Below are 14,949 nucleotides of genomic sequence, written 5' to 3' on the forward strand. Positions count from 1 at the left end.
GAATTTTCTACCCAATGTTAAAGTGCTTTGAAGAGCAAAAATTCTTTCCTAGGGAGATTTTTCTAAAATACTTAATATTTTTCTGGTTATAAAATCAATCATTTTGTTTTAGAAAATTTGGGAAATAGAGAACACTTGAAAAACCCCCACATGTGTAATCTTAACACTCAGAGGTAATCAGTTGTTCCTAATTTAGAGTATTTCTTTCCTTTTTGTAATTCTGGTGTCTGTTGATACATATAATTAATGTTCAGTTTAGTTGCTCAGTTGTGTCCGACTCTTTGCGAGCCCATGAATCGCAGCACGCCAGGCCTCCCTGTCCATCACCAACTCACGGAGTTTACCCAAGCTCATGTGCATCAAGTTGGTGATCCCATCCAGCCACCTCATCCTCTGTCATCCCCTTCTCCTGCCCCCAGTCCCTCCCAGCATCAGGGTCTTTTCCAGTGAGTCAGCTCTTTACATGAGGTGGCCAAAGTATTGGAGTTTTAGCTTCAGCATCAGTCCTTCCAATGAACACCCAGGACTGGTCTCCTTTAGAATGGACTGGTTGGATCTCCTTGCAGTCCTAGGGACTCTCAAGAGTCTCCAACACCACAGTTCAAAAACATCAATTCTTCGGCGCTCAGCTTTCTTCACCATCCAACTCTCACATCTATACATGACCACTGGAAAAACTATAGCCTTGTCTAGACGGACCTTTGTTGGCAAAGTAACATCTCTGCTTTTTAATATGCTATCTAGGTTGGTCATAACTTTCCTTCCAAGGAGCAGGTGTCTTTTAATTTCATGGCTGCAATCACCATCTGCAGTGATTTTGGAGCCCAAAAAAATAAAGTCTGACACTGTTTCCACTGTTTCCCCATCTATTTGCCATGAAGTGATGGGACCAGATGCCATGATCTTAGTTTTCTGAATGTTGAGCTTTAAGCCAACTTTTTCACTCTCCTCTTTCACTTTCATCAAGAGGCTTTTTAGTTCCTCTTCACTTTCTGCCATAAGGGTGGTGTCATCTGCATATCTGAGGTTATTGATATTTCTCCCGGCAATCTTGATTCCAGCTTGTGCTTCTTCCAGCCCAGCATTTCTCATGATGTACTCTGCATATAAGTTAAATAAGCAGGGTGACAATATACAGCCTTGACATACTCCTTTTCCTATTTGGAACCAGTCTGTTGTTCCATGTCCAGTTCTAACTGTTGCTTCCTGACCTGCATATAGGTTTCTCAAGAGGTAGGTCAGTTGGTTTGGTATTCCCATCTCTTTCAGAATTTTCCACAGTTTATTATGATCCACATGGTCAAAGGTTTTGGCATAGTCAATAAAGCAGAAATAGATGTTTTTCTGGAACTCTCTTGCTTTTTCGATGACCCAGCGGATGTTGGCAATTTGATCTCTTGGTTCCTCTGCCTTTTCTAAAACCAGCTTGAGCATCTGGAAGTTCACGGTTCACGTATTGCTGAAGCCTGGCTTGGAGAATTTTTAGCATTACTCTTTAATGTTATCAGGACTTTATTTTGTGTATTAGTTTGTAACTTGCATCCCAGTGAACAGCATTGTGAGTACTGCTACTCACTATTATTCCCTAGCATGATTGTTATTGTCCACTTAATATTGAATCCTATGGGCACAATATAATTTGTTTTATAATTGCCCTATATTTGGATATTTAGGATCATTTGTGTGTGTGGCTGAAGAAACACATCTTTTTTGCACACGTTTTTCTTAGGATAAATTCCTAGGAAGGGGATTAATGGATTAGAGGCTGTGAATTCTTAGAAGGCATTTGTTGGAAGCAGTGACAGCCTGGAGCATTCCTGTGGGGCAGTGATGGCCCCAGCATCAAGTCCAGGCTCTGTTACTTACTGACTGTGTGGGTCTGGGCAGGGTTCCTGAACTCCTCTAAAGTCTCAGTTCTTATTTGCAAAGTTAATATCTGGAGCACTGCCTTGTACACTGGCCCTTCTGAAAGTGTAGATGAATTTGCAGTCCATCAGGCAGTGTGCCAGGGGCCACACACGCTGGACCCCTAGCAGTAGGAGGCCCTCGTCCAGCTTCCTTTTCCAGGCTGATTGTTACGCATGGAGTCTGATTTACTTAATCTCTGTGTCCTGGACAGTTTGCTAAATTGAGCATTGATTCGTACTGGCCATTTGTACCCAATCTTCTATGAGCTGCTGTTTCATTTCCTTTGATTGTTTTCTTTCAGTGGGATTATTTTTTCCAACCTAGTTTGTACAGTAGAAGTTTTTATATAAGGCAATTAATCCTTTATTAACTTTGTTACCCCTGATTCTGGGAAAGATTGAGGGCAAGAGGAGAAGGGGGCGACAGAGGATGAGATGGTTGGTTGGTATCACCTACTCAATGGACATGAGTTTGAGTAGACTCAGGGACATAGTGAAGGACAAAGAATCCTGGCCTGCTGCAGTCTGTGCGACCGCAAAGAGTTGGACACGACTTGGTGACAATAACAAATTAATCCGTTGTTACCTGTGTTATCCATATATACCTAGATGATGTTTGTTTTAATTTTGTCTATATTTAACATTTTTCCTTTTTAGTTTTTTTTTTCTTTTGCTTTAATGTTTAAAGACTTTCCCCATTCTGAGAACAGAAAATATACACTCTTTACCTTTTATGTTCTGTCAAACTAATTCTTAGTGTCTTTTGAAATAAAAATGAAATTAATTATACTAATTTTTTAGATGTTTGCTATATTAGATAACTTTAAAAAACACATGGAAGTTGAAGAAAGGGAATCTGCCCCACATCAGATTGTTGCAGTTGGAGTTCACTGGAACAGACATATAGAGCATTTAATCAAAGAGTTCATGAACGACCCCTACATTGTGATCACGGCCATGGAAGAGGCTGCCCTCTATGGCTGCGTCCAACAGGTAGTGAGTTGTGGGTGTGCGTGGTGGGGGCTGGTGAGCACAGGCCAGTAACCTTTATCCATAGCTTACTATTTAAAGATTACTGCATTGATTTCATATACAAATCTGGACTTATGTATTTGAATTTCTATTGCTTTTTATACTTTTTTCTCTATTAAAATTATGACTTTCCCATAAAAAGGAAAACTGGGGCACCTTGAACATGTTAAAAAGCCCCACTGTTTTTGCGTTTCTTCACCAGGTCGTACATCTTTGCTTGGAATGTGAAAAAACTTCTACTTTACTCCAGACTCTTGACTTCACCCCAAGCCAGGCACAGAAGACCTTGATCTTCACCTGTTCCGCAGCTGAGACAGAAACAGTGTGTAAGGTGAGCCCTGCCACACGTGAAATGTGCTTCTTGCCTGTTCACACTGTGGCTGAATCTGGAGTCATCAGAGAATTATTGGAATAGTTACATATTTGACAAGAAAATAAAATTTTATAAATTCAACATCAGAACCGGCTCTGCCATAAAGCAAAACTTGTGACAGTAAGAAAGGACAGCAGGAGGCCTGACATTGAGAGCATCAGAGCCAAGGGGGGCCTGGCTGAGCATGGAAAGGAGCCGGTTCATGCCCACGTGGCAGCCCCTTTGTCCCCTCTGGTTAAGAAAGTAGAGATGATGACACTAAGATATACCATCATTTTATCCAGAGAAGCCAAATAAATTGGCCAAAGATTTAATCTAATTGTGTATAAATACTAAAATGTAGAAACGAGGCCACGTACAAAAGAAGCAGTAGAACATCCACATTTCAACAAAAATGAGCTAGGTATAGTGGCAAACCCCTCCTGACGATAGTGCCATACATTTCATGTGTTCATGTACATACCTCTACAGAGGTGAGTATACATACACATAAGTATACACACACACACACACACACACATGTATGCACACATTATTTTAAAAGGAAGAAAAATAGTTTTAGCAAAGTAATGTTTGTTTCACTGGAGCAAGTTTTTAGATATAAATGATAGAATTTTGAAAGTATATTTATTTAAATTTACAACCATCTCATTCTTAGAATTAGTGGATCGGTGAGGTAACCCCTTCACAGATAATTTTAAATGGTTTATATTGATGTAATTGATAATTATTGATGAAAAATTATCTCTTAAGTTTGTATTCCTGAGTGTGAACTGGCCCCTTTGGTTTCATCTTCAGGTGGTAGAAAGCAATTCCATATTTTGCTTGAAAATGCATAAAGAAATGATTTTTAATTTAAAAAGTGTTTCACAACAATGGAAGAAGAAGTTAAGTTCTGGTTCTCACATTGTATTAGGTAAGTATTTTAATTTCTACTTCTATTTAGAGAAGGCTGAACTAATAGAGAATTATTCTTTGATTTATTTACCTCTTCTCCAAATTTCTTATTCTCAGAGTTATTGAGAATGTATTAGTAATGTTAATTTCAAAGTGAAAATTAACTTCAGTTAATTGATATTGAGGTGAAATTCAGGTATCTCCAGGGCAGTGGTCAGCAACCCTTGGTCTAGATGTGCTCCCTGGAGTCGAGTTTAAGGATCACTGTCATATATATGTATGCCTGTGATGAAACTTGTCATAAATGATCGCTAAATTTGGTATTGGAAATACAAAAGTCAATTTGTATTAAATAAGTGAAAGCATTACATGGGCAGCTTAGATTTGTAATAGAGGCATTTTTCAAGTTAAAAAGGAGACTATTTTTTCTGAAATTTAATTACTGAGCTTTGAAATTTTGGGAAAAGAAATGGGAAAGAAGTTTCCTTGTATCTCAACAGTAAAATAAATGTTTTGAAGTATGGTTCCTGGAATTTTCTCCATGAAGTGGGTGTGGTACAATCCCAGCCTCTCTTGAGACCATCACCTCTCTCTCTCCAGCCCTCACAGATGACTGCATCCCACTCCTGGCCATCACCGACGCCACGTGTGTCATTCACTTCAGTTTTCCTTCCTCTCCAAAAGTCTTCGGTGGACGCCTATATTGCATGTCCGATCATTTTCAGAGTTTAACTGAACAGGTTTGACTCATACGCATTATTTACTATTTCACTGGCATTTTCCACGTAATGACAAACTTAGAGTCTGTAAAGTTTTATCATTTAGACCAGTGTGGATGATTCACTTCCTTTATTCGCCCCCAATTTTAAGGGTTCTGCAGAACAGGGAGATAAAAAGACCAAATCTGTCTTGCTGCTGTCGGAGAGAAATGCCTGCCACGCAGTTGGTGTCCTGCGCTACTTGGAGCGAGCAGATGCCAAGATCCCGTCAGAGCTGTACGAGTTTACGGCGGGGGTTCTGGAAGCCAAAGAAGATAGAAAAGCCAGAAGGCCTCTTTGTCCGTATCTTAAGGCTTTTGGTTTTTGCAAGTAAGCCAGTCATCTTTGTTTTTTTTGAAATACAATATGCAGTAAACTGCACAGATGGTACATTTATAGCTTGAGGGTGGTTATATAGGTAATGCAACCCATGTGAACCACACCCAGCTCTGAGGGGCCCTCTTGGAGGTCCTCTCCATCTCCTTCCCAGTTTGCTCCTCCTCCAGAAGTAACCACCCTCATTTTGTCTACCAACACTGACTAATTTTGCTAGGTTTTGAATTTTATATAAATGGAATTGTGGTATGTTCAGCCAACTGTCTGTGGCATTCATCCATGTATTGGTATTTTATTTACTTATTTTGTGGCTCAGAATTCCATTGTGTGATTATATCTGTATTCATTCTCCTCTGGATGAGCCTGCGAGTTGTTTTATATATAAAGCTGCTGCGAACACTCTTGTACATGTCTTTTTGTGGAAATGTGCCCGCATTTCTCTTGGGTGTCTACTTCAGAATGGGATCGCTGGGTCATGAGGCAGAGGTGTTTAACTTTGCCAAAGTGGTTTGTCACTTTATGATCCCATCAGTAGTTATGAGAGAGTTTGAATTGCTCTGTATCTTCACCAACTCTTAGTATTCATGGGGGCATGGAGTAGATCCCTGTGATTTTCATATGCATTGCTCTAAGAATTCATGATGTTGAATGTCTTTCCACATGACTGTGGGACATGTGACCGTCCTTTTTTGTGAAGCGCCTGTTCAGGTCTTTCTCCCATTTTTAAAATGGGAAAGAGGTGTTTATGGATTTATAGGAGTAGTTTGTTTATTCTAGATATAATTGCTTTGTCAGACATACGCAGATATGCATTGAGAATCTTCTCCCAGTCTGTGGCTTGCCTTTTCACCCTCTTTTAATTAATTAATACGTTGTGGCTGCACTGGGTCCTTGTTGCTGCGCTCGGGCTTTCTGTAGTTGCAGTGAGCAGGGGGCTATTCTCCGGTTGTGGTGCGCAGGCTTCTCACTGTGGTGGCTTCTCTCGTTGCAGGGCACAGCTTCTAAGGCGCTCGGCTTCAGTAGTTGTGGCACCTGGGCTGGGTAGCTGCGGCTGCGGGCTCAAGAGGGCAGGCGCAGCGCTGTGACACGTGGCCTCAGTGGCCCCGTGGCGCGTGGCGTCTTCCCAGACCAGGCACTGAACCTGGGCACTCTGCGTTGTCAGGTGGATTCTTAACCACTGAGCCACCAGGGAAGTCCTCACTCTTTCAAGAGTCTCAGTGAACAGATATTTTTAATTTCTATGAAGCACTTTACAGTTACTATTTTTTGTGTGTTCTTAGATAAGAAATATATGCCTATCTCTAGATTATGACATTCTCCTCTATTTTCTTCCAGAAGCTTTATAGATTTAGCTTTCACATTTAGGTTTGTAATCTATATTGAATAAATTTTTGTGTATAGTGTTTGACATGGACAAGGTTTACTTTTTTCTGTATGGATAATCCCTTGCTCCAGCTTTCTTTATTTAAAACATCATTGTGTTCTCACTGAGTTGGTGCCTTTGACATAAACAGGCAAGAGTATATGTGATCTGTTTGTGGATGCTCTCTGTTGCATTGGTCTACTTGTCTGTTCTTAAACCAGTACTGCACTTTCTTAAGGTAGCTTGTACTATAGTGGGTCTTGGGAAATGGTATGTAAGTCCTCCGACTTTGCTCTTCTTAAAGGTTATTTTGGCATTTTAATTCTAATGCATCTCCATATTCATTTTAGTATAGGCTTGTCAGTTTCTTCAAAAACAGTGCTGGAGTTTTGACAAATGCATTGATTCTGTGGATCAGTTTGGAGAGCACAGGTATATCTTAACACTCAGGAGGTCTCTTAGGGATCCAGACACGATGCCAGTAGCTGATCAGTGGATCTCTGGGACTATGTAGTAGATGTCTGATAGATATCCACTGGATGGAATTTACAGATAACTGTTGAAATTAACTTCTTTTTTCGATTGTGGTACATTATACATGTTATTAGCAAAAATTTCCATAATACTTTTAAATAAAATACTGACTTTTAAAACTGAAGCTTTAACTATTTCTCAGTTTGGGTTAAGTGGCTCCTGGTTTAGAGGTTCATTGGCCTCTGTTGTAGGTTATAGTGATGTGTTTCTGATTCAGAATCTTTACTTTGGAAGCATATTTTGTTTATTTACATGTTACATTTCAGAGAAGGCAATGGCACCCCACTCCAGTACTCTTGCCTGGAGAATCCCATGGATGGAGGAGCCTGGTGGGCTGCAGTCCATGGGGTCGCTAAGAGTCGGACACAACTGAGCAACTTCACTTTCACTTTTCACCTTCATGCATTGGAGAAGGAAATAGCAACCCACTCCAGTGTTCTTGCCTGGAGAATCCCAGGGATGGCGGAGCCTGGTGGGCTGCCGTCTATGGGGTCGCACAGAGTCGGACACGACTGAAGCGACTTAGCAGCAGCAGCAGTGTCATCTAAAGGATTTAATATGGTTACTTTACAGCATCTCTGATTTCAATTATAGATTAATTTTCTTGAAGGATACTTTAAAATTCATGTTGAAAAAAAATTTTTTTTTCTGAGCTTAAAATCCTGTTCTTTTTTTTCAGAGACAGAAGGATCTGTCCTGACCGGCACCGTGTTAATCCAGAAGTAGACATACCAAGGAAGTTATCCAGCCAAACTCTACCGGTGCTTGGATACATAAGAGTAAGTTCTGTTAAACATCCTTTGTCCAATGATTAACGGTTAGCTTTAATGAACAAGTTTCATTTTTGAGTGGTAGAACTTAATAGAATGTAATTATGACAGTATTAACATACCTCCATTAATCTGACATTAGGTATGTGTTCTTATATGGTGCCTTATTTCAAGGTACCAGTTTGTTCAGAAAACGAAGATTAAATTGGGAAGATAGATAAACCACTTAAACAATTTAAGGACTTTTTAGTTTTATATATGTATATATACTTTAAATTATATATATATGAAATATATATAAATTTTATTTTAAATATTTTGTTTTATATAAATACTTTATATTTAAGCATTTTAAATATATGTTTATATATAAATATTTTATATTTAAATTTTTTAATATAAATTTTATTTCTTTATTTACTGACAGCACTGGGTCTTCACTGCTGCACATGGGCTTTCTCTGGTTGCAGCGAGCGTGGTCTACTCTTCACTGCAGTGCAGGGCCTTCTCATTGTGGTGGCTTCTCTTGTTGCGGAGCACGGGCTCAGTAGTTGTAGGGAACAGGCTTAGTTGCGCCACAGCATGTGGGACATTCCCAGACCAGGGATCAAACTTGTGTCTCCTGCATTGGCAGGCAGATCCTTACCACTGGACAACCAGGGAAGTCCTCGGTTATATTTTAAGAAAGAAAGTAGTTTACCTCTGGGGACTATTAAAAATAATGTGCTGATTACACAGCCCTCTTCAGAATATCTATGACTGTTCCTTTGGGGATATTCTGAGGTGTAAGTAGAATTACTGAGTTGAGTTGTCACTTTGCTGTGACTATTTTATTGCTTTGCTTCTTTTTGAGTTTGAGTGTTCTGTTCTCGCCTTCCCTTTCCCCTAAGGTGCATCTGTTGGGTTCGTTCATACTTGTGCTCCCCTCTTGTGTGGCTGTGCTGTATTTGTTTCCCGGGGCTGTTGTACACAAGTTTATTCTCTCTGTCCTGGAAGCCAGAGTCTAAAATCAAGGTGCCAATGGGGGGCTGTGCTCCATCTGAAGACTCGGGAGGCCCATCCTCTCCCTGCCTCTCACAGCTTCTGTTGACTCCACGTGTTCCTTGGCTTGTCTCAGCTCGTACTGCATCCCTCCAGCCTGTGCCTTTCACCACCTCATCGCTTTCACCTCTCTCTCTGCCTCTTGCAAAGCACACTTGTCGGTAGATGAAGGGCCCAGCGAGATAATCCACAGTAATCTCCTCATCTAGAGATGCTTAATTACATCTGCAAAGACCTTTTTCCCCAATGAGGTCACAGTCACAAATCCTGGGAACTAGCACAGAGACAGTTTTCTTTGGAGCAGATTGGGCGGGTGGGGTGAATCTCCATTCAACTCCAATACAGTTTTTATTGCTGAAATGATTTTTTTCTTTAATTTCTAATTATTTAGAAATTTGGAAGTTCTGTCACTTCATTTCTACAGTTTAAAATTGTGATTTATGTTGTTTTATAGTGTATATCACTTTTCTTAATTTCTTCATTAACAAGCTGAAAGGCAGCTTGTTTTGAAAGCAGAGGTTACAGTTTTCATCTGTTTTGTGGATACACGTTCCTAGTGGCTTTCATTGTGTCTAGCAACTTATTCTGCTGCTTATTCTCTTTTTTATTTTATAACTTAATATGGAATTTGACCTTGATACTTTGCTGTTGTTCATTTTTAGATAAAATTCCTTTCCCCTAAATTTAAGAAAGCGATGTGGGTCAGGTTTCTATAATTTCACAGAGTTTTCATTTCTGTTGTTTCCATGTCTTGTTAAAAAAAAAAAAAAATGGGAACACAGTTTCTGAGATGTTTGAAATGCCCGGGCTCTGTGTCCCTCCCCCAAGGTGTGTCTGGCCTTTCTCCTCCTTCGTCTCTCTTGTCCCTGGGTGGACAGTGGAAGTCTCGTGGGGCCAGCCTTCCCCCACTGTCAGAGCTCGTGGAAATGCTCCAGTGTCAGCTGCCCTCGTCACCCAGGCCCAGTGTGCCCTCAGTGACTACCTGCTGCCCTGTGGGGTCTTCCTGTTCTCAGTCATTCGGGCACGCTCTTGCCTCCCAGTGCTGCTTCCTGCACGGACAGGGTACCTTGCAGCTCTTGTGGTGTGAGTGGTTTTTACGCATCTGCTCTTTTGTTGTTGTTATTTTAATTAATATATTTTATTTTTTCAAGCAGTTTTAGTTTTACAGAAAAGCTGAGCAGAAAATACAGAATTCCCCTCTCAGTCCCTCCTACCCGACCCCACCAGTTTCCCCTATTGTTAATATTTTTCATTATTGTAGTACATGTGTGACATTGATGAGCCAATACTGATAGATTATTATTAACTGAAACCTATACTTTAAGGTTCACTCTTTGCCGTGTTCCTTCTGTAGACTTTACAAATGTATGGTGACACATGTAACTGTTACAGTATCACACAGAGGACTTTCACTGCCCTGAAAATCGCCTGAGTGCTCTACCCACCCTTCCCCAGAGTTCCTAGCAGTCACCTATCTTTTTACTGTCTGTGTAGTTTTCCCCTTTTCAAAATGTCATGTAGTTGCTGTCATAGAGTGTGTAGGCTTCTTGAACTCACTCTTCATTCAGCAGTTTGCATTTAAGATTCCTCCTTGCCTTTTTATGGCTCACTAGGGCAATGGCACCCCACTCCAGTCCTCTCGCCTGGAAAATCCCATGGATGGAGGAGCCTGGGAGGCTGCAGCCCATGGGGTCACGAAGAGTCGGACACGACTGAGCGACTTCACTTTCACTTTTCACTTTCATGCATTGGAGAAGGAAATGGCAACCCACTCCAGTGTTCTTGCCTGGAGAATCCCAGGGACGGGGGAGCCTGGTGGGCTGCTGTCTATAGGGTCGCACAGAGTTAAACACAACTGAAGCAACTTAGCAGCAGCAGCAGCAGGTCATTTTTATTGCTGAGTGTGCTACAGTTTATCCATTCACCTACTGAAGGATATCTTGGCTGCTCCTAGTTTTTGGCAATTATTAATGAAGCTATGATTAATACTCAAGTGCAGATTTTTGTGTAGGCAGAAGTTACTTGGATAAATACAAACGAGTGTGACTGTTATCTGTGATTGTATACAGTAAGACCATTTTGCTTTGTAAGAAACTGCAAAACTTTCTAAAGTGACTATACCTTATTGCATTCCTACCAACATCTAATGAGTTTGTTTTCTGGATATGTTTACTGTTTATGGGCTTCCCTTGTGACTCAGCTGGTAAAGAATCCGCCTGCAATGCAGGAGACCTGGGTCCGATCCCTGGGTTGGGAAGATCCCCTGGAGAAGAAAAAGGCTACCCACTCCAGTATCATGGCCTGGAGAATTCCATGGGCTATATATGTATAGACCATGGGGTTGCAAAGAGTCGGACATGACTAAGCAAATTTCACTTGCACTTTACTGTTTATATTTCAGATAATACCCTTTTATGTTTTGAATGCAACAAATTACTTTGGTCGTATAGTTGATAAACATGAGGATCTTTGTGCAACTCTTAATGCTGAGATGAAAGAGTATTTTGAAGACTCCAGTAATAAAGCAACTGTTGAAAAGATAGAGAAATTTGGATTATATGGGTTAGCAGAAAAATCAGTTTTTCACAGGTAAAATGTCTCTCTTTCATCTCTACAAGTTGTGAAGTATAAGGTAACGTTAAATGGTATTGAATCCCTATTTTCATCTCTGTCCATCTGACCAGTGTGCATATACTGAGCCCCGCTGCCTCCCAGGAGGGTGGTGTCAGGGTCGTGTGCCCACATGCCCAGCTCAGCTCTACTCCCGAGCCCATTGGCCACGGGACTGCTGAGCACAGAGCATGGATGACAGGGTGGCATTTATATGTGACTGTCATCGAGCTGTCACTGTCCTGCACGTACGTGCATCTTTAACTCATGGAATTCTTACAAATTCCCATAAAATGAGCACAGTTCTCATTTTACAGATAAGCTGACTGAGTCCTGGGCTTCCCTGGTAGCTCAGCTGGGAAAGAATCCACCTGCAATGCAGGACACCCTGGTTCAATTTCTGGGTCTGGAAGATCTGCTGGAGAAGGGATAGGCTATCCACTCCAGTATTCTTGGGCTTCTCTGGTGGCTTAGCTGGTAAAGAATCTTCCTGCAATGCGGGAGACCTGGGTTCGATCCCTGGGATGGGAAGATCCCCTGGAGAAGGGAAAGGCTTACCCGCTCCAGTATTCTGGCCTGGAGAACTTCATGGACTGTATGGTCCATGGGGTCACAAAGAGCCGGACACAACTGAACGACTTTCACTGTGTGTGTATACTGAGCCCTGGCAAGGTTAGGTGAGTTGTCTAAGGTCAGCTCAGGAAGCGACAGTCAGGGTTCCATCCTGCATCACGTGGTGTGTGCTCCCATGTCCGCTGAATGCCACACCTGTCCTCTCTTGATGATAGCCCAGATTGAGAACCTTGGAACATTTAACTTGTCAGATAAAGGAATTTCCTCTTTTCAGAATGCTACACTATCTTTTATACATAAGTATGAAGTGAAAGTGTCAATTGCTCAGTCATGTCTGACTCTTTGTGACCCCATGGACTATAGTCTACCAGGCTCCTTTGTCCGTGAAATTCTCCAGGCAAGAATCCTGGAGTGGGTAGCCATTTCCTTCAACAGGGGATCTTCCTGAACCAGATATCAAACCCAGATCTCCTGCATTGTAGGCAGATTCTTTACCATCTGAGCTACTAGGGAAGCCCTTATACTTGAATTGAATAAATAAATCAGGGCTAAGTGCTCTTGCTGACTCTAGCTATTTTATTTCTAGTATGGAGTTAAGCCCTGCAGTTTGGGGGAAACTTCTGTGCGGTTTGCTTTTAGCAAGTAAGTTGAGGCGACGTTAATTTCCCTTTGGGTCTCTGTGTCAGTCTGAGGCCACTGTTGTTCTGCAGGGTTCAGGTGTTGGAGATGCGCCAGAAGGAGGACACGTGGGCCCTGGATCATGTCCTTGTGAAATTCATAGATGAAGGCAGGACTGGACTCGTCACAAGAGACCAGTTGCTGCACCTCCCAGAGAGTTTCCACACACTGCCCCCGCAAGCTGTGGAGTTTATCGTTTGTAGAGTGAAACCCGCGGACAATGAAATTGAATGGAATCCAAAGGTGGGTTATTTGGGCTTTTTGTATTTGTTGACTTCTAGAATTTATTTAACCCAGAATAAACATGGAGTTGAGGTATATTTGAATTTGGAGTACTGGATTTGGGTGAAATGCTTCGTGTTTCTGGGCAGGGATGCACTTCCCAGCGCTGTGCTCTGAACGTAGCTCTGAATCCCCAGAGGGGTGCCAGACATGATTGGCCATCATTATTGATAGTGCTTCCAGACTTAGAATTGGTATAAAATATGTAGCTACAAGACTGGATACCCCTGTTACCTCTCTGGAGGGACCAGGTAATTCCACTGGAGTTGGGAAGATGAGCAAGGAAAGAGAGTCAGTCCAGAAAAGCTTCCAAAGGAAGGGATGTTTCCTCTGGGTCCTTCAGAACAGGTAACTAGGATGTCACCAAGTAGACCAGATAAGGCACTGAAGGTGAAGAAGCCCACCTGTGCCGAGACGCAGAGCACACGGCTGTCCCAGGTAGGCGGAGAGACTAGGCAGACAGTCTTGCTCATCACCAGAGCAGTGATTCCTGTTCATAACAAGGCTTTTAATTCTTCAGAGGAAGGTTACGTTTCATACAGTCTGATGAATAGGATGTGAAAGAAGCTGTTGTAGGTGCAAAGCGAACAGTTTGGGTTGTAGACAGGGCACTGAGGACAGATGCAAGGGTGCGTCCTGAGCGCAGGGCCGTCCTGTGGACGCCCCATACCACATGTTTCCTAATGTGGATGCACAGCTCTTATTCCTCTGTCAGCTGTCAGCCTGTCTTTAAATGATGGATGTTTATTTCTTGAGAAGTTGGATGAGAGTGAGAGAGAGAGTCCCACTGGTAGTGGAGACCAGGGCCCCTTAGCCCCAGGGTCATTGGTGTGAGCAGCCCCCGCGTGTGGCCTCCTCCTAGGGAGCAGCAGGAATATTGTGTGCTTGGGACTTGGCACCTGTCCTCATCCTTCTCCACTGGTGGTTACCCTTGTTGGTGTCAGGGCATTATGGCCTCCGTAACCTGCTTCGTGGGGTGGTCGTGAGGCTCAAATGAAAGGCGCGGAAAAGCTTCTTGTGAAACTATTGAGCACGTACAGAATTAAGTATTTCCTTAAAGCTTCAGATAAATTTACTTATGTGTATTTTTTTCAGGTTACTAGGTACATTCATCATAAAATCATTGGAAAACTGCATGATGCAAAAGTGATACTGGCTTTAGGAAATACAGTTTGGATTGATCCAATGGTAAGAATGCAGTTTTCTTGAAAAGAAACATGTGTTTGAATGTGCTCAGTCCCTAAGTCATGTCCAACTCCGCAACCCCATGGACTGCAGCCTGCCATGGGATCTTCCAGGCCCTTGAAATTATCCAAATTATTCTAACCTGTTGCTTAAATAACTCTCTGCCTCACATAAATGGAGGCTTATTTGATAAGGGCTCTGTGTGAAGGAGAGCTTGTCTCGTGTTATTTGGGTCACGAATGTGTGGTCATGGGTTTTATGGTTTAAGGGAATCTTTTATGTTGTAACCCAGTGCTCACAGCCATGTGCGTATAAATCGCAAGTACTCACATGTACAACCAAGAGAAAATTCATGGAACTGTTGTTAGTACACGCGACAGTCTCTGCCGTTTACAGTTCTTTCCCAGGCGTCGATTGTGCACCATTATTCTCCTCTCACAGCCCTCTGCCCACAGTGGTGGGAAACCCTGGGGCAGTCCCTGCCCTGCAGGAGCACAGCCGTGTGCTGGTCTAGTTGTGAACAATCTTAAAAGTGGTCACCAGTGTGGAGGATTCCGTCCTCGGACTTTCCAAGACAGGTTTTATTATGTTCATGGTTTCTACCTCATCC

The 14,949-nt window shown here is 42.1% G+C and overlaps 1 protein-coding gene across 2 annotated transcripts in view; it reads left to right on the plus strand.

Annotated features, from left to right (window-relative positions):
* The window catches only part of TDRD12 (tudor domain containing 12), a 76,055-nt gene that overhangs the window by 48,618 nt on the left and 12,488 nt on the right, over nucleotides 1–14,949 (plus strand). For both annotated transcript variants that reach the window (XM_061387887.1, XM_061387888.1), the window contains exons 17-25: nucleotides 2,709–2,900; nucleotides 3,142–3,270; nucleotides 4,111–4,228; nucleotides 4,810–4,949; nucleotides 5,080–5,297; nucleotides 7,880–7,979; nucleotides 11,413–11,600; nucleotides 12,905–13,115; nucleotides 14,250–14,342. In XM_061387887.1, coding sequence (XP_061243871.1) covers nucleotides 2,709–2,900; nucleotides 3,142–3,270; nucleotides 4,111–4,228; nucleotides 4,810–4,949; nucleotides 5,080–5,297; nucleotides 7,880–7,979; nucleotides 11,413–11,600; nucleotides 12,905–13,115; nucleotides 14,250–14,342 — 1,389 coding nt within the window. The remainder of the gene's footprint in view (nucleotides 1–2,708; nucleotides 2,901–3,141; nucleotides 3,271–4,110; nucleotides 4,229–4,809; nucleotides 4,950–5,079; nucleotides 5,298–7,879; nucleotides 7,980–11,412; nucleotides 11,601–12,904; nucleotides 13,116–14,249; nucleotides 14,343–14,949) is intronic.

The sequence above is a fragment of the Bos javanicus genome, chromosome 18 (genome assembly GCF_032452875.1).
Source record: "Bos javanicus breed banteng chromosome 18, ARS-OSU_banteng_1.0, whole genome shotgun sequence".
Lineage (NCBI taxonomy): Eukaryota > Metazoa > Chordata > Mammalia > Artiodactyla > Bovidae > Bos > Bos javanicus.